General features: G+C 42.4%; 1 protein-coding gene across 3 annotated transcripts in view; it reads right to left on the bottom strand.

Annotated features, from left to right (window-relative positions):
- The window catches only part of RAB3GAP2 (RAB3 GTPase activating non-catalytic protein subunit 2), a 695,385-nt gene that overhangs the window by 237,176 nt on the left and 431,729 nt on the right, over positions 1–26,480 (bottom strand). For all 3 annotated transcript variants that reach the window (XM_069233869.1, XM_069233867.1, XM_069233868.1), the window contains 3 exons: positions 25,207–25,420; positions 11,265–11,362; positions 6,066–6,171 (listed from right to left, as the gene is read on the bottom strand). In XM_069233869.1, coding sequence (XP_069089970.1) covers positions 6,066–6,171; positions 11,265–11,362; positions 25,207–25,420 — 418 coding nt within the window. The remainder of the gene's footprint in view (positions 1–6,065; positions 6,172–11,264; positions 11,363–25,206; positions 25,421–26,480) is intronic.

Below are 26,480 nucleotides of genomic sequence, written 5' to 3'. Positions count from 1 at the left end.
TGTGTGCTTTAACTTTGTATAAGACACCTGTCTATACTTAGTTGTTCATCTTGCAATGCCTGACTTAGAAATAGGTTTCCCTAAAGGGGCTTGCCAAAGACTACAAATAGTTGCTTTGTGGTTTTGTTCGTCAACATAAGATATGAATGGTGTCTTAACATCTAATATGTGCAAGACCCTTTCAGTAACTTCTGGTTGTGGAAAGAAAATGGGCAAGTCAATAGTTTGATTGACGTAGATTGGGAAAAAAACCTTATGCAGTAAACAAGGGTTTGTTCAAAGGAGGACCTAATCTTTGTGCACCTAGATGAAGGGTTCCCCCTTGCCCCATCATTAGGTCTTGTAACTCACAAACTTTCCAAAAAGAGCTAGCTGAAATGAGAAAAGTCACTTTACATTAAAGAAACTCTAATAGGCATGAGCAAACTGGGTGTGCTGGCAGAGGGATGGTCCTCCATGAACATTTTTACAACTAGAATTTTAAATATAGATTGGTGTTGCCTATTCTGTATGCAAGCTGCCAAATGAATGCTAATCAATGTTATGCTAAGCCTGACGTTTGAAGCTGCATGAAGTAGTAAATGATGCCTTGAAGTGAAGCGAGTAATAGAGCTTATCAATGCTACTACTGCAGTGAATCCATCTTCTCAGTTTTTCTGCATAGCAAGCTCTTGCAGTAAGCTTATGAGGTTCCTTAAGAATTACCATGCACACTTGTAGCAGCTGAAGGTACCCAAATGTTAAGAAGGTTCAATGCAAAGAGGTTGGGGTGCAACAGCAGGCCCCAATGGTATGTGAGTAAAGGTTGTTTCTGGTGTGGATGTATCAACATGCCCCGCAGTATTGAATACTGGAGTTGTTTCACCTATGCAGGTGCAATAAGAGTAAGCCTTAATCAGCACCTGTCTCATTTGTCTCACTATATACAGGATCAGTGGTAGTGGAGGAACTGACCAGTTCATCCATAGAGCATTGTCCATTAACTGTGGTTTTGGGTACCTCAAGGTGAAGTCTGGGCATTTTAAGTTGTCCTGAGTAGCAAAGAGATCACCTTTGGGCATTATCAGCAGTAAATGTACTGTGAATTACTGAGGTGCTCAGCTCACATTTATGCCTTGGTTGATGCATCCTGCATACCAGGTCTGCAAATTTGTTGTCATTCCTTTGACATGTTTGTAAGAAGACTTGAAGACAAACTGACCACTGCCATATTGTCTCTGCCACAATTTCTGGATGTATTACAAAGTGTGCATGTTGTCTGCATGTATGAGCACTGTTTTCACGAGGATCATTGCATATACCGCCCCTAGTGCAAGCTGTACTTCGTACGTTTCAGCAAATAAGCAGTATATGTTGTTGCGGAGACAACTGGTCTTGAATTGTGTGATGGCCCAAATTTACTCCCTGGATAAGAGGGAGGCACCTGGGACAACAGCATCTTGCAGCTGAGGGTACAAAAAGGGCTTGCCCTGTGTGGAAGCAAAATGGCATTCCAAAATTGAGATAAAATTAACCTCAATAGAAATTTCGACATGTAGTGCATTGAAGATGGTGTTACACCTCAGTTTCAGGAGGCACCTCAAAAACCATTAAAAGCAGGAAAAGTACATCTTTATTTTTTAATTGGGCTTATATACTAATATAATAGAATTCTAGGTCAAAGGAAAATTTAAAGAGTTTTATTAAAGAATTCAATAATAAGAGGAAAAGGGTCAATTCCAGGAAGGTTCTCAACTGCACAGCTATACAGAGTATGTATACTAAATTCTTGAATATGAAACAACTTTTTCTACAGATTCATTATGGTGTGAGCAAATGCATCATTTCTTCAGCAAATCAGAGCACGTGAAAATATCTTAACACCTTAGCATTAATTATATTGTGTATAGTAGAGTTTAATGTATTTCTTCTGTATAAATCTTCCTTCCAAGTCCTTCAAAGAAAAATACATTTGACTGTTCTCACTATTTAGAGTGGATGGTCATATGTTTTTTTTTTTACTATCTGTCACTGCCAGATATATCACGGCAGTGAGGGATAGTAAAAAAAAAAGGAAAGTGGCCACCAGAGCATGGGAGAAAACTCCCATGGTGTGATGGACATTATTTTTTTTATTTTTCAAAAACAAACTCTTGCACTGTTTTTTTGAAAAGAAAAAAACAGAAACTTTGGAAAAGTTTGATGGCCAGCCATCATGTTTGACAGAGCAGTTGACAAGGACCAACATGACAATAGTTTCTGCCAATTTAAAGAGATGTCTGCGGGGCTCGCACACATCTCTAAATTTGGCAGGCGGAGTAAAGGCAGTAAAGTCCAGCGTCACCCTGTCTGCCTTTACTCCCTCAACTAAATACCAAAGCAGTCCCTGTGTCTATAAAATATTGGATTGGTTTGCTACATTCAGGGTTTGCTAGTGGTTAGATTATTTGCAAGCTTTCGTCCTGTCACGTTTTTGGGTATTGCTAGTAGTATGCCTTGAAACCTAAGACTGGGGTAGATTTCCAAGCCTACTGATGTCACTGTTTGGGAATTCAAAAAAGTAGTACATTTGCATGTATTCTATAAGTGTAGACATGCTATTCTTTTAGTAAACATATCACTAAAATATTTTTAAGTTACTAATTAAAAACACATGAACAAGTAAAAATCTCTTAGTGAAATGAGGATGACCAGAAAAATCAACACAGCACTAGCAGACCCGACTCAGTGCCCCTAACCTAACAACCATGCCAAGGATGAATTTATTTGAGTGTTGTAACACGCCAGACACCCTGTTGCGAAGAGTTTGGCACTGAATTCAGAAATACATACACCATCTAACTGAGGGTATTTTTACACTAGAAAGCCCTGAACGGTGAGAAGGCGACCTCCTTATGGTCTCTTGTCAAAGTAAGATTGGATACCTGATCGGACCAGAGAGCTCTGCTTTTGTGATTTGGACAAAACTTAAAGGTTGGGTTCTTCATACTGCCACATGAGCAATTCTTATACAACCTAGCCCCAGGCTGCTTCTTCTAATTCTGTACTGAGGCAGTCGGTGAAAGAAGGAAGTGCGCTGACATCTTCAACATTTTTTTTTGTGTCTAATGTGGGAGCGGTTCATTGAGCTTGAAAATCTGGATATCCACAACTTTTTATTGCGACAGCCCAAGCACTGAGATACATCTAAACCTAATGATGGGAAAACAAATTCAAGGTTGTATCTTTGCCTGTGAATCACGTCATATTGAAACCAAAACTTTTACTTAAAAGATAAACAACATGTAATGTCAGCATTACACACTAGATGGCACGTATGTGCAAAGCATGTGATCTACAGCAGCACCAACTTCAAAACTAGATATTCTACATAAATGTTACAGCACCACTACGGCTGACTGCTGCTACTCTGTTGAGAATAGTGCAGTCATCTGCTGTACCTTCTCTGGGTCAGAGAGAGTAGGTGGCTCACCGTGCTCCTACTGGGCCCCTAGGAGAATTAACTCTCATTGCAGGATTCTCGTCGGAAGAAAACATTGAATCACCTTCATCAATTTGATTGTGTACGCGGCAATGTAGGCTGAGGGATCAAAGTAGAATATAATATTCTAGATGAGCTAGCAGTGTCACCAGGATGTTACTCAGCTCCTGAAAAAGGAGTCTTCAGATTTCCTCATGAAGGCATTAAAATTATTTTGAAGTTGTTCGTGTGGAGGAGAAAGAGGATTATGGATACTGGTAATCTCGGTCTGCTGTTCTGACCTCAGTCTGTTGGGCGAATTTACGTTGTGCAAGCTGCTGGGCATGCTTCAAGGGCTTAACAGATGGGTGACTATACCCCTAAACCTTTCAGTATTAATGGTAGGAACTTTGGGAAGGAGAGGTCAGTCAAACAGCTAAAGCCATACCTCACTAGGAAACGATCAGCTTTATTACCAGGTAGTTTATGGTTGTCCAAGAGCAGATCTATTAGCATGGCATATATCTGCTGAATGAATCTAGGCATGTCTACACAGCAACATTTCTGACACAACACTGTGATGACCTGTCTACTGTACCAATGTCAAAAATGAATAGGTTCGTAAGTGGTTCCCTCATGCATTTCAAAAAACTAGAAGCAACCATGGTCCTTGAACTAGACAATGACAAAACTGAGATGATCCTGTTTGTTATCAAAAGGAGAGCAAACTTAATGACACTTTGTATTCCCTGCATTTTGGGTCAAAGACTTAGACCAAGCAGTATGATAAAAAAAAAAACGAAGGCATTATGGCCCTCATTACAAGATTGGCGGCAAATGCCGCCTACCGCCACGGTGACAGCCACCAACATACCGTCGCCGTGGCTACCGACCGTCCATCCAATTATGACCGTAGCCGGAATGCAGTAAGGTGGCGCTGCTGCCAGCAGCAGTGCCACAACAGCAAAATACCGCCTTCTGTATCATGTTCCATGACACGGCCTGGCGGTGTTTTGCTGGTGGATGCTGCTGCTGGCAGCAGCGCCGCGTCCCGTCTCCTGCCGGAGGACCCCCTGCAAGCAGGTAAGTTGGGTTCTCCAACAGGAGAGGGGGCGGGGGGAGTTGTGTGCGTGTGTGGGAGTGTGTGTGACTGTGTCTGAATGCGTGTGTGCATGAGTGGGGGTTTGAGTACGTGCATGTTGCGTCGTGTGATTGCATGTGTGTCTGGATGTAGGTTAGTGAGTGTTGCTGTGAGTGTGTATGCATGTATGTATGGGTGTGTATGTATGTGCGTGTATGTGTGTACATGTGGGGGGGTCAGTTGGGGGGAGGACTCTAGGGAGGGGGAGGGGCGGGGGAGACCCCTCTCAGTGCCAGTGAAGGAAATCCCTGGCACTGATAGTGCCTACCGCCATGGCTTCCGTGGCGGTAAAGAAACCACGGAAACCATGGCAGTGGGTGGGGTCAAAATGCCATGGGCGGCCGCCGGGCTGGAGACTGTAGTCTCCAGCCCGGCAGTCATTACCGCCGTGGCGGTCGGTGTGATAACTTGGCAGTTTGGCTTTGGCCATACCGCCAATGTCATAGTAGTGGAGGTGTGTACCGCCAGCCTGTTGGCGGTACTACCTCTACTATTACACCGACCACGGGGGTCATATTGACCCCCTATGTCTGCTGCCTCTTCACACCCAGATTAGTTCAGTGGTCATTAGTTGCTATCTCTTTAAGGGTATTTCTAATATACACAATGGATGGCTTCAGGCAGGGCAGAATCCCAATGTATGATTAATCAAGGGCCTTACAGAAATAGATCAAGTGAAATCAGATAGTCACTCACTTCGCTGGCTGCCAGTCCTTAACCTCAGATTGGGATGCTGGATATTTAAATATACATTAACTTCAAATTGGGATGCTGGATATTCAACTATAAGAACGATCTGGTCTTCAATATCTCAACAACAGTATCTGCCTACATTCGTACATGTGATTTTTGCAGCAAAATACGTAGCCTGTTCAGCAACTCAGATTTAAACTTAAATTGAAAGGTTGGTGGACTTTATCTGTCCCGGCTTCTTCGCTCTGGAGCTCCTCTTCCCATCCACATTAGGCAGGCACCTAATTATGCAACATGCTGGGAAGGTCTAAACAATGAACCCAAGATTAGCACGGGCACTCTGGAATGCCTACCAATCTTAAATAACAGGTGAAACTGAACTGTTAATGATTCCAAGTGAAGGAGCTCAGGGTGACAGCAATTATCTGCAGAGAAATGCTTTGGGATATAAATGTGAATAATAGCATGGCAGTGCTGCTTTACATATTGTGAAACTGTGCAAAGAGGCTTTATACATGGGGTAAAGTGAATTTTGTAATTGCATTGGACAATCAAGCTTTGTATATGGATAGTGACCATTCTGGCATGAGCAGGGCAGTTGCATTATGGAGCAGTTTAGATTGTGGCATGGTAATGTTAATATCACAAGGAAATATGGATTTGTGCATGATAGTAGTGAATAAATTAGTCTAACTCCAGGAAATGCAAGAAAAAAATCACACATATAACACAAGCAGAAGGCCTTGTGAAGAGGGCAGCAGTATTTTAAGAAGATTAAACAATGTATCTTACCTTTCATGTTGCTCAGCACAGACAATAAGGTGTGTAGGTAACAAACAGACTGTGTGTTTTCGAGGACTTCATTTTCTTTGGAGAGCCATAAATTGAGTAGCAGTGACTGAAAACATAAAAAGGACAGTGATTACAAACCAAATATGCCTATGTATAGCCATACAACCCTAGCACCTTAAATAGTTGTACTACAGATGAAAGTTTAATTTAAGAAAGGTATTTCTTCATCTTGATCCCAGTAACATTTCAGCTGAATAAGAAGGACAACCTGATCAGATGTGTGCAGAGAGCAAAAATACTTCTCTTACGTTAATGTCTTTCATAATCTTTCTGCTTACTTTGATTAAGTCCGGAGAACGAGAGAGACAAAGTGAAACAGAGAGCGAGACAGAGAAACCAAAGGATGCACATGTATAAATAACTGCACATTTTCAGTACGTGTGACAAACGGATGTATTCATATCATACAATGGTGATCTGGTGAACGCAGATTTATACACCCTTGTTGTACAGGAAGGAGTAGTCCTAGTCTCCTCTCACAATTCCACAAGATTACAAAATTCCTCAAATACCAAAAATGCAGATTACTTACCTTTACTCCGAGCCGTGCCATATTACATCTCAGTATCCAATGCGTGCGCTGAGTCCATGTGCGCATATTTTTTGAGTCACGTCTTATCAAGGGTTCGACTATACCTGTCCCTTAACCAGAACCTTTTATCCCAAGGAAGAAGACATATCTGTCTAAAACACAGACTGGAACAGCAAGAAGTGAAAGTTTGGTGACAAACAACAGGGTTTAGCGTAATAGAAATTATTGCAAAATAATCTACCCATTAGCATTCTATTACTTGCCCTTACTGCAGTTATTATTCCTGTGGGTTACCATACCAGTGAACGTGAGAATTTACTACAGCACTGTAAAACACAGACACTAATACAACTCAAAACATGTCGCAGTTGGAAAAACAGGACACCAACTCATGTTTAAAACCATCAGACAGATATAGATCACAGGGAAGACATTTGAATTATCTTGCACCGAGACAATGCATGAGTCCCCTTACTCTCTATATGCAGAAAGCTTATAATGTTGAGTGTCTGTTTAGGGAAATCACTTTAGTGGTATACAGTGGTGGGCAAAGTCCTTTTTTTCAACCTGCAGTAAAAGGATGTGAAACTGAAGGCGATTTTGAGGTTTCCATTGTTTTCACAGCCGCTTGCCATGTGTCAAAAAAGGCAAAATCCAAGGGAAATGTCCTACAGAGCTGCACGAAACTCTAGCGCTTGTCCAACACTTTCAGGGGTTACGCAATGGAACTACCTTAATGGAGCTTGCATTGAGTTAATCACACTGGCTGGCCTGGACAGTGCCCTGAAAAGCCACATTCTCTGCAGGGTGGCTTGTGCATAATGTCTGCCTGCTAGAACACCTGGAGGACCTTGCCAGTAGGCAGGCATGGTAGTTGCTTTGAAGTGCACTGCCTGGGGTCTGGGTAATGTATTTATCATAATACAATTAGCACTGAGGCAAGTACTTTGTCCAGCCACTCACAGTGCTTCTAAAGGCCACTGTGCTTTTGGATTTTCAAAATTTGCATTTTTGCTAACCCTTAATGGTATAACAGCAAATATTCTCTGAGGTGAAATCCTGCAATTCGACAGAAGTAGCCACAACCTCTTTAGAGGAATGACCCCTCGTAAATGAAGGGTGTCCAAGAAGTCTGGAGAATAATTTCGTACGGAAAGGTAGTCTGATGCAATGTCTTATGCTTCACTATGTGGAATAAAATATTAACAAAACAGAGCCCCTCATTACGAGTCTAGTGGTCCTAGGACTGCCAGACTCACGGTGGTGGTCGCACCGCTGCTAATGCGGAGGTCCGGCCTCCACATTAGGACCGTGGCGAAAGCAACACAGTCAGACCGCCGGCACCACCACTTTTATGCTGCTCGTCTCAATCCACCAGGGCAACGCTGCCTTGGGGATTACGGGCCCCATCACGCTTTTCACTGTCTGCTTGCCATTGCATTGAAAAGGGACTGCAAGGAGTATCTCCTTTTGAGGAAATGTTTTGTTGTGTCTGTGGTTTTTAGTTTCTTCCAGGACCCACTTCAGTAGTAAGATCTGTGCCAATATGGGATCACAAAGCAGCAGACTAAATAATACACTGTATATCTATAAAAGGGTTATGGTGGAATGCTCGCGAAGGTCTCAGTGACTGAAAACTGTCAGACCATACTCCAGTCCATCATTTTTTGTCCATGGCACAATCCAGGTGGGTAGCAATCATAAGCATCTAAGACTTGACCCTGGTTCAATAGGAACTGTCCATCCTGAACAGCAAGGTCACATCTATTCTGAACCAGAACACAAGCAAACCTAAACCAGTTTCACCCTTGCTGTCCTCATCGGTGAGGTGCAGCTTGAAGCCTATGGCACAGGGAGCACAGGACTGATGTCTTGGTATACATGTTGCATTTAGGGCATCACATCAAAACAACAAAACATAATGGGTAGAATGCTAGCATAAGTTTCACCCACTGGCAATCGCTCAGACTGCATTCTTTCCCTACTGTATCGCTGTCTAGTAAGAACAGTCCCTCCCGAACTGCCAGACCCTGTCCCCTCTGAAATGAAACATGAGTAATCTTGATCAGTTTCAAACTTGCTGGGCCTCATAAGTGATGTGTAGCTTGGTTCCTACGGCAAAGTGAGCTGGGTACCCATGTAATTTAGCATTTAGGGTGTCACATTAAGACATCAAACCATGAGGGATGAAATGTTAATTTTTTATGAACGATTAAAAACATTTACCCACTGGCAATCACCCAGGCTGCATTCCAGACCAATATGTTTTGGCTAATGCACCGCTCTCATGGCCTGGCTGCTCATCCTCCTCTCTGGTACCCTTCGTGTCTCGCACCAACATAGGTAGCCTTGTGGGAGATCGTATGGCACTGGTCAATGGTGGAAAGTTTGGCTTGTGGTAAGGTAGGGAAATGCAATGGCAGCCTGTAATAAAGGGCAGCTGCCCTTGAGATTCAGGAGTACAAGTTCCAAGACACACCTCAAATATTGTACATGAATGTTGGAAGATTGCGGGTGAAGCCATTTTCTGAAGGACTTCCATTTAAGACAGTCCACACCTAGTGTGCATTCTTCTTCCTGGAAGTATGCCGTGGCAGGTTGGCAGTATGCAGTGGCTCTTCTGGAAGGCTCTATCAATATTTCCCACCCACTGTCAGTCCTCAGTGTTAGGAAGTGTTTCTCCTGCAACAATAGCTTCTGCAGCTAATTAGCGGTGACCAATCAGGACACCAACACTGGTAGGATATGATCACCTATGCAACAATTAAAATGTCTATCATCTGGTTAACCTTGTAAGTTTATTACAGTGAGCACCACCGATTGTGCAAGATAGTGGATTCGGCATTATTATTCATGCTTGAATATTGTAATGCAAAACTGAGCTGAGGGGATTGCCAGCTATAATGCTTTAGACATTATAGTGCACCACTCAACAGTGTTAGGTAGATAAGCACCCCTGAACAGAATTACACAAATAGGCAGTGGATGTCCTAAAGATGTGTTTCAAGGTTGTCCACTGGGACATGTAACATATCTAGTACCCAGTCAGTGATGCCCCAAATCACACATCAAGAATTATCATTGGCCACTCCTTATGAAGCATTCCATTTCTTTTTATGACTTGAAGAGCATGGTGTACATCCAAAAATTAAATATATTCATAAGTTACAATTGCATTCCACTTCATACTTAGGATGAGGAGGCAAGATTAATGTTTAAGACAGCCTTACTGATGTGGTATGCTTGTTTAATTGTGCCCTAGCATCTGACGCCAGCTCACAGTTAAAGAACTACTGAAGTCAACATTAACTCCCAGTGAACATGTCTCTTTGTAGAGCTCCTGCTGCAACCTCCCCAATTTGTTTCTCCTTATTTGTCCACTCATACTCATCTTCATTAGTAGATGAGCTCTTACATGCCACACAGACGGACGTGTGGGAGCACACTGACCTTGAAGAAATTGGAGACAGACTGCTACCCAGGATGCAAAGCAACCACAAGCAAATTAACTTTGTCACTGCTCTCAATCCAGCTTGAAATGCCAGGTCACATCCCTTATAAATGAGAATACAAGCAAGTCCAGACTGGTTTCAGTCTTCCTGGGCCCAATCAGTGAGGTGCATATAGTTACACCCAGTTGGGCGTATGCAAATGTCGTCAGTGATGAAAAAGGAAAGACCTTAAGGCGGCTCTCCAGGAGTACATGGTACATAGCCTCGGAAAGTACAAGGCCCACAGTTGTGCATAGGATGCAAAGTTGTCTTTCTTCTTTAATGTGTGTAAATGGCCTGGTCCCCTTCCCAGGTGTTTCTATCCAAATAAGTTAACTCCCCAACTTGAAGAATGTATGCATGACCTAGTCTGAAAAGTATATATCCTCATGTCCTAAACATTAAGAAACCAAACCCTTAAAAATAGTTTATCTTAAATGGAAGGTGATTCAGACATATCAGGAGCTGGCTTGAAGTCTCCAAGTCATTTAGAAAGGATCTCCGATAGAGCTATGAAATATGACCGACTTTGAAATCCCTAAACTACTTTACGAAATTGAACATTAATCGTCTGTAATGAGAAGCTTAGCTTCCTGGGTAATGCCTGGAACCGGGAAGATTGATGGAAGTTGCCACTACTTCGCAGTTTAGAAATATTCAGGTATGACTCTTTAAAGACTTCGCTCTGGTCAATTTTGTTTAAAAAATTAGTCAAGAAGTCATGGAAAAATGCACTATATTTTAAATTAAAGTATTTCAAAAACACAATTGAGAATGCGTGCCAAGGAAATTTATATGCTGCAAAATCTATAGTTTTGTTTGTATGAGACTGGTCATAACGGAGTGTTCCTTAATACTGGGCTACAATGTGGAAAATGGATGTGTTATGGTACACACTGGAAAACAATGATTAAAACAACATTAGTTGCCAAGATACATTTAAGAAATTACCTTCTCTAAAAATTAAAAAGAAAAACATATTTTAACTCAGGCTATGGGGATAATAATGAATGGCTTATGGTGAGTCCAAATGTATGTAATGGGTACATTCAAAGACTTCATGCTTCTACAAACAATGTATTCCATTTCTAGACTTTGTTTTAATTATCATCTTACCAGCAACATCTGAGGACTAAATCCTGCAGATTCCAACGTGTCGCACATTTCCTCTGATGAACATTCTCCGCGTAGGCACTTTGAGAAAAAGAAACTGCCTAAAATATTCAGACAACATCAGTAAGCATCATTACTGAAAAAACTCTGTGCAATTCATTGTTACAGAATACATACAATACTTACAATGAAACAGAAATCAATGAGTATGACTCATAGGGACATTATTAATCCAGTCAATTCTAAAAAAAAAAAACTATTCAGATTGCAAATTAAAAATCTCTCATTATTTCAAATAAGATAATTTGTTGGCATAATATTTAAAATGTACTTTTTCAGCCTTGGCATTCATGGTTACACTATTTTTTTCAAGCATTTATTTTCCTCTTAGCAAATAATATCTGGAGGATTAACCCTCCATTTCATCGTGTCTGCTACTGCAAGCTGTACTTAAAGGGGTATCCAAATAATTATGGATACTTGGGTATGAGCTTAAAATCCAAAATGTTTCATTAGTGTTCCTTATTACAAATACATTTCTGCAGCCAGCACGTCAATTTGTGGGCAGGAAAACAAATGATCTGTTTAATGTTTAATTGCATGAATTTAATTGCATTTCTTTAACAAGTCTGTTAGCAAAACATTGTATGAAAATACTAACAAAAGCTACCTTTATTCACCAAACAGATACATTACAGGTGAGAGTATGGTATACAAAGAACATGAATATGAACATGTGAGTTTTTTTTCTTTTTCTGGTGCATACTATACCTCCAAATTCCTTGCCTCTTGCATACCTAAGGTACCAGACTGGATGTGGAAACTTAACAGCTCTTCCATGTTGGCACCAGAAGTGACGCCAAGGTGATGTCACTGGAGTCATAAAGTACCCACCCGACATTCTAATATTTGTTCCCTGGCCACTTTTTTCATACCTTTTAAGGCAACAATCCTAAAAATAATGATATCAATTAGAAATGGTGCAGTCAAACAATGTAAATTGTCTACATCAAACCATCCTTCAGGATCCGGGAGGTGGGCAGGACTGGAGGGAAGGTGGGCAGGATCAGTTAGGAATGTGCAGGTAGATAGTGTATCCCCTGGAAAGGACACAATACAAGAAAAATAAGGTTTTCTTCTGGTAGATACTTCTATATGGAAATTTGTCACATCTTGAATAGCTTAAAAAACAGTACTCCCCAAAGAACTGGCTCTGAAGGAATGGCAATATGAAGAAATACTGTGGCACTGAACATGCAAAATGACCATCCCGTCTAAAGTGTGAAATGACACCAATGTTGTGTCACAGTAAACCTCCGCCATGGGGACACCCGCGGCCAAGCCCAATATAGAAGACTTTGCCCTAGTGGAAGGGGTTCAGATGCCTTAACAAAGCTCTTTCATAGCAAAAGCATAGCTCTTCTTGTTGCATAAAAGAACCCAGCAACATAACATCCTCTTTTGGACTGTCTCACTCTTCTTACTACCTGCATAGCCTAGAACAGCTGGCTAGCAGACCTGATCCCCCTTAGCATGGTTGTACTAGTTACCCTCCTTTCAAGTGTCCAGCACGTGCAACCTCTCCACCTCCATGGCAGGATGTGGTGGGGGATTAAAAGGTCTGGAAGATAACAGAGTGCCCCAGATGGCACGGGGCCTCCAATGTAAGGAGGAAAGCCACTCTGGTCTGAACGACTAGCTCGTCTAAAGAAAAAAAAATAAACATGTGAATGTTAGAATAGATGCTCAGTGCTTGCAACATACTAACACCTCAACGATGTAATTGCTACAAGAAAATTAATTTTAAGCATCAAAACACTTAACTAACAACTATGAAGGGGCAACCATTAGAAAAGCTAACACTACCTTCAGTCTGTCAAAAATGTTCATGACAATAAGATGCTTAAGGAGGGAAGGTTGCTATAGAAGGCATAGAAAAACTGACAAGGCTGCCACATATCCCTTGGCGATCCTCTTTGAACAACTCTGCTGAGCTAGCGGGAGCATAGATCAGAGGATTACTGAAAGGCAAGCCATTAATAAAGCCAAGTCATTTTCAGAATATCAAAGAACACAGCTAATCCACCCTCTAGAGTAAACTGACATATTGGAAGGGCAACGCACAGACAAACTAACATCCACCACCTCTGGGGGAAGTTGAAAGGAAATCAGTTGTCCTCACTCAATGTCCAGGCAAGTAGGTGGAGGTTCTGAGGGATGGGGAGTAGGACCTTTCCATCTGACAGAGTGGAAATCCACTGTGAGAGGTGGTCAAAATGGTGGAGGAGGGAGGGGAACGGAAAGTCTGCATACCACACGCTACTTAGCCAGTCTGGGGCAATAGGAACAGCGTCGGCTGACCCTGACTAATCTTCCGCAACATCCGAGGAATGAAGGGTATGGGGGAATGTAATGAAGTAAAAAGTTCCACTTCAAACAAATACACCCCTGCCTCCCCCCCCCCCTCCCAATGCTACCTGTAGCACATACTGGAGGGCACAAAACTGCTAGCAATGGGCATTACTGTGAGTGCCCAAGAAATCTACCTGAGCATTGCCTCACAAGGAAAAAGATGTTTTGAACCGCCTCCAGCTGTAAACAACATTCATGACAGGCAAGTTGACACTGACTCACAAAGTCAGCCCTGATGGTTCAGAAAGCCAGCCAAATAATTTGCAACTGGCCAACTCCCCTGTCCTTTAGCCCAAGAGCAGAACCTCAATGCTTCCCGAGAGAGAAGTTGAGATCCCGCTCCTCCAAACTTCATGAAATACCATATCGTGGTTGTAATGTCGTCAAGATCTTGACAGACTGACTGTGAATGGCATGGAGGAAGAAAGTGAGTGCCAGCTGAATCAACCTGGGCTGAGGGACATTGATGTGGAATGCCTACTTCTCCAGAGACCAGATGCCACTGAGCTCTAGCTCCTCCTGATGAGCACTCTACTAGAGGGTGGATGTGACCATCACTACAGGTGCCAAGGCTGATGGCAGGCAGAAGGATATCTCTTGGGACATGTTGTTCTCCACTGACCACCAAGTCAGTTCTGCCTGAGTATGCTCAGTGATAACAGCCAAATCTGACAGTTCTCTCTCATGCTGGAACCCCTGCCTGCACAGGCCCCACTGGATAGCCCTAATGTGTCAGTGTGCGGGCAATGCTAGGAGGGTGCTGGAAAGCAGCATATATGGCAAGTGTAGGACTGGAATCCCAATCCCCTATTGAATCTTAAGAATTGAAGCCGGATTGTGTCAGATCCTCTGTGAAGAAGGGAAAGCTTGAAGCAATGATGTGTCCAGTACTGCCCTTAATTACAGGAGGGACTAAGAGGGTTCTAGATGAGACTTTGGCATATTGACAGAAAAGCACAGGTTGAAAAACAAGGTGCTGTTACCTACATCTGTGACTTTGGGAAAGCAGCCGTCCAGGTATGATAATACAGGAATTGATGGCCTCTTAAGATGTTGATGTTAGCCCAAAAGGGCAGCTTGTACTCTGGTAGTGGGTGGTACCTATCAAAAAATACAAGTACCTCCTGTGAGACTGCAGGATTGTTATGTGAAAATACACACCCTGCAAGTCGAGGGACACCATCCTTTCTCATGCTTACAGTGCCGACAACACCTGAGTCAGGAACAGCATTTTGAACTGTCCCTTGCAGAGAAAAACTTCCATCCTGCTTTGGGAACCAGGAACTACATTAAACAGCTCCTCTTGCCAGTTTACTTCTATGGCACAAACTTCACTGTCTGGACATCATTTGAATAACATGAAAATCTCAACAAGGCGTGTCAATGAAGGGCCATTGAAACCTCATAACCTCTGCGACAGAGTAAGCTGTGTCCAGACTGGCCTTAGTAATATGCCAGGAGGCATCCTGATAGTCTCTCACCACCTCAGAAAAATACTACTTGAGGAGATCTGGCTGATTTTGAAGAATCACATGGCTACTTTGGAAAAGTCATGGTAATATATTTCCAGTAAGGATATTGCATTCAGTGATTTTTGGGCTAGACTACCTCCAGAAAAAGACTTTCTCCACATTTTAATTTTGTAGGTTTTCTATCTACCAGGGCTTTCAGAAGTGCACGAGAAATCTGTTTTGGACAGCAAAAAGCCTGCACCAGCAAGTCTCAGGGGATGGGTGGACAGCAAGGATCAAGAGTACTCCACAGCAGGCCATACCGCCTTGCCACCAAACTATTGACTGCTGGACTGGACGTGGAGTTTTCACAGGCTGCCATCAGTGGGTCCAAGAGAGCCTCAATGAAAAGCAGATGGCTGCAGTAAATCTGTAAAGGGTACCAAAGGTCCCATGAGGCCCAAATGCACTCCAGGGAGGATCACTGTACACCGAACATCGCGCTGAAGGAGGCATGATCAGCCCCCAGAACTCAGGAAAGGACTTCTAGGGCTGAGATTCAAGAGGAAGCCCTGGTGGTGGCGGCACAGGTAATCAATGGTGCTGTGTCTTCAGGATGTGGAATAATCAATAATTTCAGCTTGGATGACTAATCTGCAGGAGGTGGAGAACACCTTGGATGCTTACACTTGGAAGAAGTCCAGTGTTGCTACTTCTTTTTGATGACCTTGAAGAAGTGGAGGAGGACAACTTAGATCTTAGCTGTACAAAGTCGAGTCAAACGTGCATCAAGAGCCTGGGCCATAAAAAGCTTTACCTCCTTGTTCTTGATCACCTTGAGATGCAGTTCGAGGCAGGAGCCACACAACCACCTGCTGTTGGACCTGGCATCCTTGGTGTAGTTTCCCCATCTTTTTACCTCTCCTCCCTGTACTTTTGACTATGTGCTGGACTTGTTTTTGCTGATTTTTGGCACTCTGGGTATTTCATCACTGCTAACCAGTGCTAAAGTGCAGGTGCTCCTTGTATAAATTGTGATTATGATTGGCATACTTAATTTACTAGTAACTCCCTAGTAAAGTGCACTAGAGGTGCCCAGGGCCTGTAAATCAAATGCTGCTAGTAGGCCTGCAGCACTGATTGTGCCACCCACATGGGGAGCCCTGTAAACATGTCTCAGACCTGCCACTGCAGTGTCTGTGTGTACAGTTGTGCACTGACAATTCGACCTAGCAAGTGTACCACTTACCAGGCCCAAACCTTCCCTTTAACTAGATATAACACACCCCTAAGATAGGCCCTAGGTAGCCCCGTGGCCAAGGTGCAGTGTATTTAAAAGGTAGGACGTGTACTGATAGTGAAATTCTGCCAAGTATGTTTTTCACTATTGGAAGGCCTATCTCTTCCATAGGTTAACATGGGGACTGCCTTTAAATATCCTTTAATTGCAGTTTCCCCCTGGGAGCAGCTAGAGATATGGAGTTTGGGGTCACTTAACTCACAATTTAAAACTACATCTTTTGGTAGAGTTGGTTTTTAGACTGTCTGTTTGAAAATGCCACTTTTAGAAAGTGGGCGGTTTCTTGCTTAACCATTCTGTATCTCTGCCTGCTTTTTGAATCCACGCCTGGTCAGACTGAGAGTTGGACAGTTTGTGAATTCCCTCTAGACAGTGACACAAAGGCAGCTGCATATTGTCCTGCATATCCTGGTGAGTCTCTTGAGCTACAGTGGGTAGGGAGGAGCTGACACACCTGAAAGGTTTGTGCCCGTCCTCACACAATGCAATCTCCAACCCCCTGGTGTGTGTCTGGGGCCAGGCCTGGGCAAGGCAGGATCTTGTAAACAACAGAGACTTTCCTTTGAAATGTTCCCACTTCAAAGGCAGAAATGAGTATAAGCAGTGGACCGAAAACCCCAGACATTTAGAATACTTCTGGATCAAGAGGAACCTCTGCCAAGGAGAAGAGCTGGAGGAGGAGTACTTCCCCTTTGCTGTGTGTACTTTTCTGGGCTGGCTTGCAGTTGCTGCTTCTGCCTTAAAGAGGACAACAACTGGACTTTGCTATGTATCCTATTTGTGAAGATTCTCCAAGGGCTTGGACTGAGCTTGTCCCCTGTTCTGAAGTCTCAGGGATATCAAAGACTTCATCGCCAGTACCTGGGCTCTTTTGCTCAGTCCCCCACCCTACCAAGTGGTGCCACATCCAGTTCCTGGGCCCTTGAAAGTAGAAGCTGGGGAACACAAGGAGAAAGCCAACGCACCGTATCCGAACAGCAGGAAAACTGATGCAGCGCCTGCACTGCAGCTGAAAAATCAAAGCATCGCCAGCTCAGTGCAGATTCATTGCTGCTGTGAGTCTGGATTTTCCATGCATTGTCCCTGGATGTCAAAACCTGCAACATCACTGCACTGTCTTGAAGCTGCTTGTCCAGAAATCGATGCATCTCTTCCCTGCAAGGAAAGAATCGATGCATCGTTTTACTGGCAGAAAAAGAATCGACGCAAAGCTTCACTTGCAAGTAACGAATCGACGCATCGATTGCTTTTCCAATGCACGCTCGCCTGTGCGGCTTTATTTTTGACGTATACCAGGTACTTGGTGCTAAAACAACGCATCCATTGATTTCTATGGATTAAGACTCCTTTTACTTAAAAAATTCATATCTTTGCTTGTGTATGTTAGATTTTTATTGATTTGGTCTTGTTTGATTTAGATAAATACTGGCTATTTTTCTAAACTGGTGAGGAACCCTTTTGTGGTGTTTTCACTGTGTTACTGTGTGTGTGTTGGTACAAATACTTGACACATTGCCTTTGAGATAAGCCTGAATGCTTGTGCCAAGCTACCCAGGGGGGTGAGCAGGGGTTACTACGTGTGTATCTCCCTTACCATGACTACAGTGAGGGTCCCTGATTGGACAGAATGAAAACTGACTGCCATCCAGAGACCCCATTTCTAAAACGTGCCATACTCCAACCCAAGATACCACAAATAAATATCATAGGGGTCCATAACTGACCTTTGACCACTGTTCTCCTGATAAGATTTGAAACCTTGAAAGTAGACATTCCTAGCACCGCACAAAATATTTTTTTTGTAAATAAACTTTCTTAAACAAGAGATCAGGCTCTGGGTCTATGTCAAAGGGTGCAGGAAATAAAATAACTGATGTTTGGGTGTGGAGTAGGTGCTTTATGGCTCCAGTGACATCACCATGGTGTTGTATCCAGCATCGGAATGAAGGCAGCTCCTTCTACCAGTGTGAAAGTGCTACTGAAAGTTTACAGATCCAATCAGGCATCTGGGAAAGTCAAAAAGTGAGGAATCTGTAGGTAGAAGTATGCATCTGAAAAAAAAGTTCTATTATATGACTATACATTTTTTAGAGGCAAAAAACAATCTGCATTTTCATATATTATGTTGCTAAGCAACCTATTTGAGGTTAAAGAAGGTGGAATATTTGGTCAAGGCAGACATTAATGGATTCATACACACAAACAATGTGAAAATGTGTTTCTCTGAAATCATGTTGATGGTGCAGCATATTGTTTTTTTGTCAACTCTTCCAAAATACTGAGAACAGGGATAGAAGCACTTGACCGTAAACAATATATGATGTGGCCTGGCGGCCAAGATGGTGACTGTAGAATGTGCCTTTGCCAACTTCCCCACATGGTTAAACTGAGTAAACCTAGGCAAATCATATAAATCTCCTTGAACACTAGAGCTATGTCCTGTATACCATAGTCCTATTTAGATGTCCCCCATGAAGATGTCATTCTGCAGGTGTAGAATGACGTAAGTGGGGTGCTCTGCTAGAGAACAGAAGCTCATTAAGGTGATGAGCAGGGCTGGGAGACTTAAAAAAAAAAAAAAAAAAGATTCTTGTTCATGGACTTGGACAGAGACATCCTCGAAGCATCCCACCAACCGTTCCACATCTATACTCAGGAGGTAATACAGTATGTTGTCTTTTGATTCTACCTATAGGGAGTAAAGGTATAGAGCAAGAATCCTGCAGCCATGTCTCAGTTAAAAGTCAGAGCTGTCTTCTAAGTTGTTCCAGCCATGGCGTTCCAGGGCTGGCACCAGGCAAGAACCATGGTGAACCACACAGCTACGCTTTATTTCCTTATGGAGATGCTTGTAAACATCAGTTTCATCTTTAAAAATCTCAACTTATCTGTGAAAAGCCGTATAGACTAGGAGTACAAGTAGTAAATGTATTTGATTTTCATCTTGAAGATCTACAGTTTCCTGCATCTCATCTGCAGGTAGTTAGCTGGGACACAATGATGTTTGGGTCTCGTGCCATTTTACAATTATGGTGGGGGTCAAGAGATATAAGAGGCCATTACACGTAGTCAAGTATTCCTCTGGATTACTGGCCCGATGACTGTAAAGGGTTATGCACACAAGCTTTTGACGTTACCTCGTGCCTGATAATGGATAACACATTTTTCACAGTACAAATGGGAGGCTTCACCCAGTAGCGGAACTGTAACCACCTGCTCTTTCAATGGGACTGGGTGGGGGATTTCAAAGTGGTTATTAGAATATTCAGGTTGTGAGAGAAAAGTTTTAGATATGCAAATGTCAGCTTCTCTGGAAATAGGTTCTCAAACAGTGTGACTGTGGAGAGGCATGCAGAACCCTCTCCCACATATGTTCAGCAAGACTCCCTCAGTAAGAAAATGAATAGCTCCCTTGTGAGAAAGGGAAGGGCTAGTGGAATGACTGAGCAACCTGGTCTGTTGTTGATTTTCAAGGGGTATTTTAGGAGTCAGTGGGAAGTAGCTACTCTCCCCCAACCAGAATGGGTCTGTCATGTGTTTCAGGCAGAAAGGTGCTACAGAATATACATGCAAAGAACTTATTGGCCAGGTGTGTCTTAAATGTATCTCTTTCTGGGAGTCCTTGGCCTCAAAGGCCTCGAAAAGTGTCTTGAAGACTATCTAGTAATTTCCCACACAAAGAACGTAAAGAAGATTAGTCAGACTTTATTTTATTCCGGGGTCCACCATCTGTGAGACTAAGGCTGACCTGCCCTGGGAGACGGCCTACTCCCCAGTGGTGTGACCTAGGACTCCCTTATTGCACAATTGCTAAGTAGTTCAATCCATCTCTGCCCTTTTGGGCACCAATGCCAAACAAGCCCCCAAGAAGGAGGAGTTGACGCTCCTGGTAGCTCCCCATGCGGTCTGCTGGCCACTCATTACAGCATTGCTCTAATTGAGAAGTCTGACCAATGTTAAAGAGGATGTGGCAAACACAAAAATTATGATTTATCACATGACAGCACTGCCATGCTTTTCTCTGGGGTTGGGCATTTCACTCTCTGGCTGGCTTGCTACAAAAGGTGAGCAAGGTTCCTTGAAGGAAACCTGTTTGCCTCAGAGTGTGCCCATGTTGAGAAATGAATAAGAGACGGCCCAGTCATAGCTGTGATTAGACTCCTCTCACTGCTCAACATGGGACCATTCCGAGGCAAACAGGTTTCCTTCAAGGTTCCTTGCTCACCTTTTGTGATAAGTCAGAGAACGAAATGCCACCCCCAGATAAAGCCATGCATGTGCTGTGCATGTTACAGAGCATCATTTTGAAGTTTCACAACAGAACCAAGGACCATACAATATCCACACCAAATAAGTTAAAACATGCAGGCTTATTAAACAAGCATTTGCAATGCAACAGGTCTTGTGTTTGCTCGAGTTAGATCTATTTGTGTTTTAAACTCCTAACCAGACTTTTCTTGCCACATAAACTTAAAGTAAACAGCTTAACAAACGATCCCACGGCCACCATGAAGCATGACGGAGACACACAAAAGGAAACAGAAGTTTGCTCACAGTGAAACGGACCAGAAAAAGTGCAATTATCCATATAACCGGCACAAGTGCAAATATCCATGTAACAGGGTCGATGTCATGCAAAGCACTCTACTACTGCCCAGCGAGACAGCGCTGCCTACGAAAAAGAAAAAAAACGTGCAGAAACCATACTAAACACATGGAGCCTTGTATGTTTTCAGTCGCTGGAGGAGGGCTAAACACCGGAAAAGGCATGACATATGCATGCCTTCCACTAATGAAATGAAGCGAATTGTAAAAGGCAAGCCCACAAACCAACCAAACTCATGGGCGTGGTTTAAAGCCCATAGAGAGATTACACCAGGGACAGATCGCTTTGCGCTCAATCCTACAAATGACATACGAATTAACAAAAAACTGTAAAGCCTTTAAAAGTTATAAGAGAAGCAATTTCCACCCACAACGAAACATGGGGGATTTCAATAATATTTGCCTGCCGCATAATGGTCAAATCTGTTATCAAAAACAGCCACTATAAGCAGCAGAGCACTAATGATGCTCCATAGAGGCAAACCCTTCACAAAGCAGACAGGAACTCACACAGGTCAACGATGTTCAAGAAAGAGTCCTCATTGGTTGCATATTACCTATCAATGCAGGTAAGCACAGAATGTTCTTTTAACATTGTATTGCTATTGTTTGTTGACTTCATATTTGGCTTCCTAAGGGACCAGTTGGGGGGCACAAAGTTTTCAATATGATTCTTCCCTTATATCCAGCACACAAGATTATGTCATCTCCCAAAGCAGGAACTTTTCAGTTTATACACAGTTCAAAATAAAATCTCTCTACAGGTTCCATCAGTCCTCAGCATACCATGTGACTCAAGCTAGCTAATACAGAACAGCCCAGAGTTGTGTGGCATATCAAATCATCTTTGAACCACTACACTGTCAAAGTTCTTCTGTTAGATGCAAGACCTTCACAAATGCCAGCAAGTTCGGCTTCCCAAAGGGTCAAGTTCTTGTCATATAAGACTAAAGTTGTCTTCAGGGAAGTAGACTCTGAAAGTCCCAGTGAGCCCAGTGCAAAAACTGGTATAATAAATTTGGCACAATTATAAGAGACAAGCAGTACTTCCATCTTCTTTTCCAAAGTTCAAGCTACCCTTCCAGATGTTGTGGGTGAAATGTTTTGTGGAGTCATGCAGACCACTTCCTAATTTCTACCCTTCCACTACTAACTTATTGCTCCGTTCACATCAAAATAATCCTCATTCATGTTCGCTACTCAGATAAACATCTCAAAAACCAAAACCATATAACAGTCCAAGCTGACCACGTTTCCTATCAAGATAGTAGGAACACACCTATACAAGTGTATCTCCTACTGATTTGCCTCAAATTTAATCCCTTTAGAATTCCTGAGGCAGCCAAGGCAAGGAGGCCTGTGGAAAGATGGAGTGTGGGCACCTTTGCTCCATAGCAAAATGTTTTTTACCATCATTTATATTATTGTCTTATGGTAAGGTATAAAAGAATACAATCAATAGGGGCAACACGAGTACAGAATGTGCATATTATTGCCTTGAGGGATGTATGAAAGGAGAAAACTAATATGGCCAACCGCGTACAGAATATATCAGCCTTTATTTGTTGCCGATCCTCCTCATTGGTGCTTCCCTTGATACGGACATACTATATGTGCAGAGCTTACTGACACATTTTTTTAATCTGCTTATCATGGAAGGCTGCACTTAAAAAGGAAAATTCAATTTTACACTATCAGAGGTCCGATTAGCAGGCATACTTGATCAAACAGAGATCACAACCTAGGGCCCAAGAAATTGAAAAATCTGGTATACACCGAGGCAGATGTAATATCCTACAACCATGCTTGATTAAACTAATGACAAAGTGGGTTGGCTTGACGACAGAGTCTGGTCAGCGGCGTAAAAACAGCCACTTGTGATAAAAGTTGCTCTCTACAGGAGCACAGGCCCAAATACATCTATTTTCGGGCCACAAAAGGAAAACTACTAAAGGCTTTTGGCCTGATTACGTCCTTGCCTGAAGGGATTACTTCATCACAAACGTGACTGATATATCGTCCGCCGTATTACAAGTCCCATAGGATATAATGGAACTTGTAATACAGCAGGCGGGATATCCGTCACATTTGTGATGGAGGAATACCTTCCGCCAAGGTCGTAAGCAGGCCTTTTGTTCTTTTAGCACCTAAAATAACAACATTTTGTTAAAAAAAAGACAATTTGTTTCTTTTTGTACTGCTTTACTCAGCACAAAAAGAACAAAGTTGGAAAGACACCCTCATTTAATGAATGGCAAAGTATCTGACGTGCTGCTGGGGGTGAACGCAATCTTAAGGATTTTCTGGGGTCCCGACCAAGACACATTTTACGGCTCCCTGCTCAGAAATACTGAATTTATTACTGGTGTTCATCAAATTCATGCCGTTAAACTTTCAGGATCATGCACATACAAAAGCAGCCGAAAGCTCAAACTTCCTGGCATTCTCTAGACACATATTACCAAAAGACAGCTTGAACGAGCATTGTTAAAGCCATTTCTTGAGCTTGGATGTAGATTCATTTAATGTCACAATATTTTAGGTGGAGGTCAGTGTATACCTAGCCTGCACCTCTAGAAGCTGGAAAGACATAGTAAGTGTGTGGAGCGTAGATTTCGAATATTCAAATTCACACCAAAGCCTAATGAGGCACACTGAAAAAGGGAGGGGATGGTGAATTTCAAGAGCGATGAGGTATAGGGAAGAGGTGAAGTAGTACAGAAAAGAGGTGATGTTGATATAAGAGCAGAGAGGAGGTGAGAAAGAAAGCTGTGAGTAGACAGTGGGCAGGAAGAGAGATGTATTAAAAGAGGAAGAGAGGGTGAGTTGAAGTAGAGAAAAAATGCTGAGAGGGACATGGAGAGGAGAGTACAAGCAGAGGCAAAAACTGTGAAAACATTAGTGAAAGAGGGGGCAAGAAAGAAAAGCGGACGACAGAGGGGTGAGGTACAGGGAACACAGGTACAAGGAGAAAGGAGATGAGAAGTGAGGTAGGGAATGCAACACTAAATATATAAATAGATGACAGAACTACACACTTCCTGTTATATTCTTCCTCTTCTCTCAGTAGACACATTGATCTCCCCTTGATTGGTTGTTCAAAGTGCTAGTATTTGCGTCCTTCCTATTTTTTTCCTTACCTCCCTTCTGTTTCTTGATTCTTGTTTCAATTAAATGTGTTACTTGTACGCACCTTATGTCTAGTAATATGAGAATATTGTTATATTGTAAAACATGAAGCAGTGCTTTAGAAAGAGACTAAATAAACAAATAGTGAGATTCATTGAGGGATTAGGTAGTGACAGGTCAGGTACAGAGGTGTAAGCTAGGAAGAGAATTGTGGTACAGTGGCTTGTGGTAGAGGGAGAGATGAGATAAACGAAATCCTGAGAGCAAGGTAGATAATGTGAAGTATAGATGGAGAGCTGAGATAGAAAATAAGCATTGAGTTGTAGAGAGGTGGATAAGGTGAGGGTCAAGGGAATTAGAGCAGGGACTAGGTGTAGAGTTAGGCAAAAAGAGCATAGAGAGAGGCAAGGTTGTGAGAGAGAGGTACTGAGAAAGAGGGAAGGTATAGAGATGTGAGAGAAACAAAGGGAGAAGGGTCAGAGAGATATGGTGATTACTAGGAGTCAAGAGAGATGGGTGAGGTAGAAAAGTGACGTCAAGTAAGGAGAAAGACTTGAAACAGAATTATTACACTTCAGTTTGCAACCACCAGTCTAATAGGTTCAAGTTCTAAAGGAAGAGAGACTTGCAGTTGAATTAGAAAAGAATGAGTTTGTGTTATTTACAAATCAAATTTTCAGCAGGACATTTTTCCGAGGGGCCTTTGAAGGTGGGGCCCTGGACAATTACCTGCCTTTATTTGCTTTACCAATGACCTAAACATGGCTCTTCTTCGGGTGGTACTTAGTTGCCTAGTGGCCACCCGTCCAACAGCTGAGATGGTGCAGCTCAAATAGGCTGTACTTTGCTGCTGTTATTAATCTACTGACGAGTCGGAGTCTGATGATGGGGAACATTTCAACAGCATGTCAACGTGTAAAAGATCCAGAGCTGGATAATTATTTAGTAATCACAGGAGAAAGGCCCACTCAGGGGCTAGTCCAATAGATCATATTTTGAAGTATGAAGATATATAAAAATGAGTTATTGTATTCAATATCCTACATACCTAGAGAGACACATTCATTGTCAGTTATCTTCTTCACAGTTATTGCTTCCTTTTCACATTCTAAGAACTCCAGGAATGCTTTCACAGGTATTGTGCCATCATTTTCATCTGCGAAGCGAACACCTGGTTTAGGGTTTTCTTGCTTGTAGTTTTTCAATAAAAGTTGTAGTCTGGTGAGCTCCTTATCCTCCAGCCGTAGCAACTTAGACAACTCCTTAACACAAACACAACAGAATTTTTAGGACTAAGCTTCAAGACTATGAATTTGCTCATCTTCTCTTTTGTTGGCTTTAATAATGAGCAGTTTGAGCTGTGCAAGCATATCAGCTTTATAGTTAGGTCATAAGAACCTTCTTCAAAAATAGACAGTTAACATTAAAACACTGATATAAATTTCATCAATATTTAAAATTAAATTTTTTACGTGCTAAGTTATCATTTGCATTGTGTTTTTTTAGGCCACGCTGAGCCTCTTATTTTTATGAGTAATTTGCTTTCAATCTGTAATTCTGAAATCAAAGGTCCAAGCAGAGACACAGAGAACAGTACTTTTAAATTAGCTCTAAGAATATTTTTGTGAATGTTGGACTTTACAAATTAATACAACATAACAATAGAAAATGAAAGACACTTTAGTAAGTGCCTAAAAACCGATGTACTCAAATTATAAAAAGATCATGCGCACACATAATAAGTTAATTATCAATTACTTCTTTTTAGGGGTGCCATCTCTCCAATCTACCCATTAGTCTTTCTATCTCTCTCTAGAGACTAACTTGAGTTGTTCCTCCCCTTGGGAAAGTTCTAAAGGGTATTAGGTGAACCCAGTCTACTCAGCTCTTTGGTGCTCCCCCTTCAATGACACTTCCCTCAGCCTCTTCATACATTTGGAGTTTCTTCTCCGCTTCAACTAATTTCCATCAGCCTCTCAAATCCCTTTGTAGTTTCTTCTTCTCATCAACCCAACTTCCATCAGCCTACATATACCTTTGGAATTTCTTCCCTCTTTCAGTCTGACTTCCATCAGCCTCAATGTAAGTCTGCAGTTTCCTTTCCACTTTAATTCAACGCTCCTTAGCCTCTCTATCCCTCAGGATGCTCTTCCCCTCTTCAACCAAACTTCCCTCTACATAACTTTGAAGTTTCTTTATTACTCAACGGAACTTCCCTCAGTCTATATACCTTTTGAGTTTCTTCTCCCTTCAACCCAACTTCCCTCAGCATCTATACACCTCTGGAGTTTCTCCCCTCCCCCATCTCAGAACCCAACTTCC

The sequence above is a fragment of the Pleurodeles waltl genome, chromosome 5 (assembly GCF_031143425.1).
Source record: "Pleurodeles waltl isolate 20211129_DDA chromosome 5, aPleWal1.hap1.20221129, whole genome shotgun sequence".
Lineage (NCBI taxonomy): Eukaryota > Metazoa > Chordata > Amphibia > Caudata > Salamandridae > Pleurodeles > Pleurodeles waltl.
The sequence above is the reverse complement of the archived record's forward strand: the minus strand, read 5'-3'. Positions and strand labels throughout refer to the sequence as shown.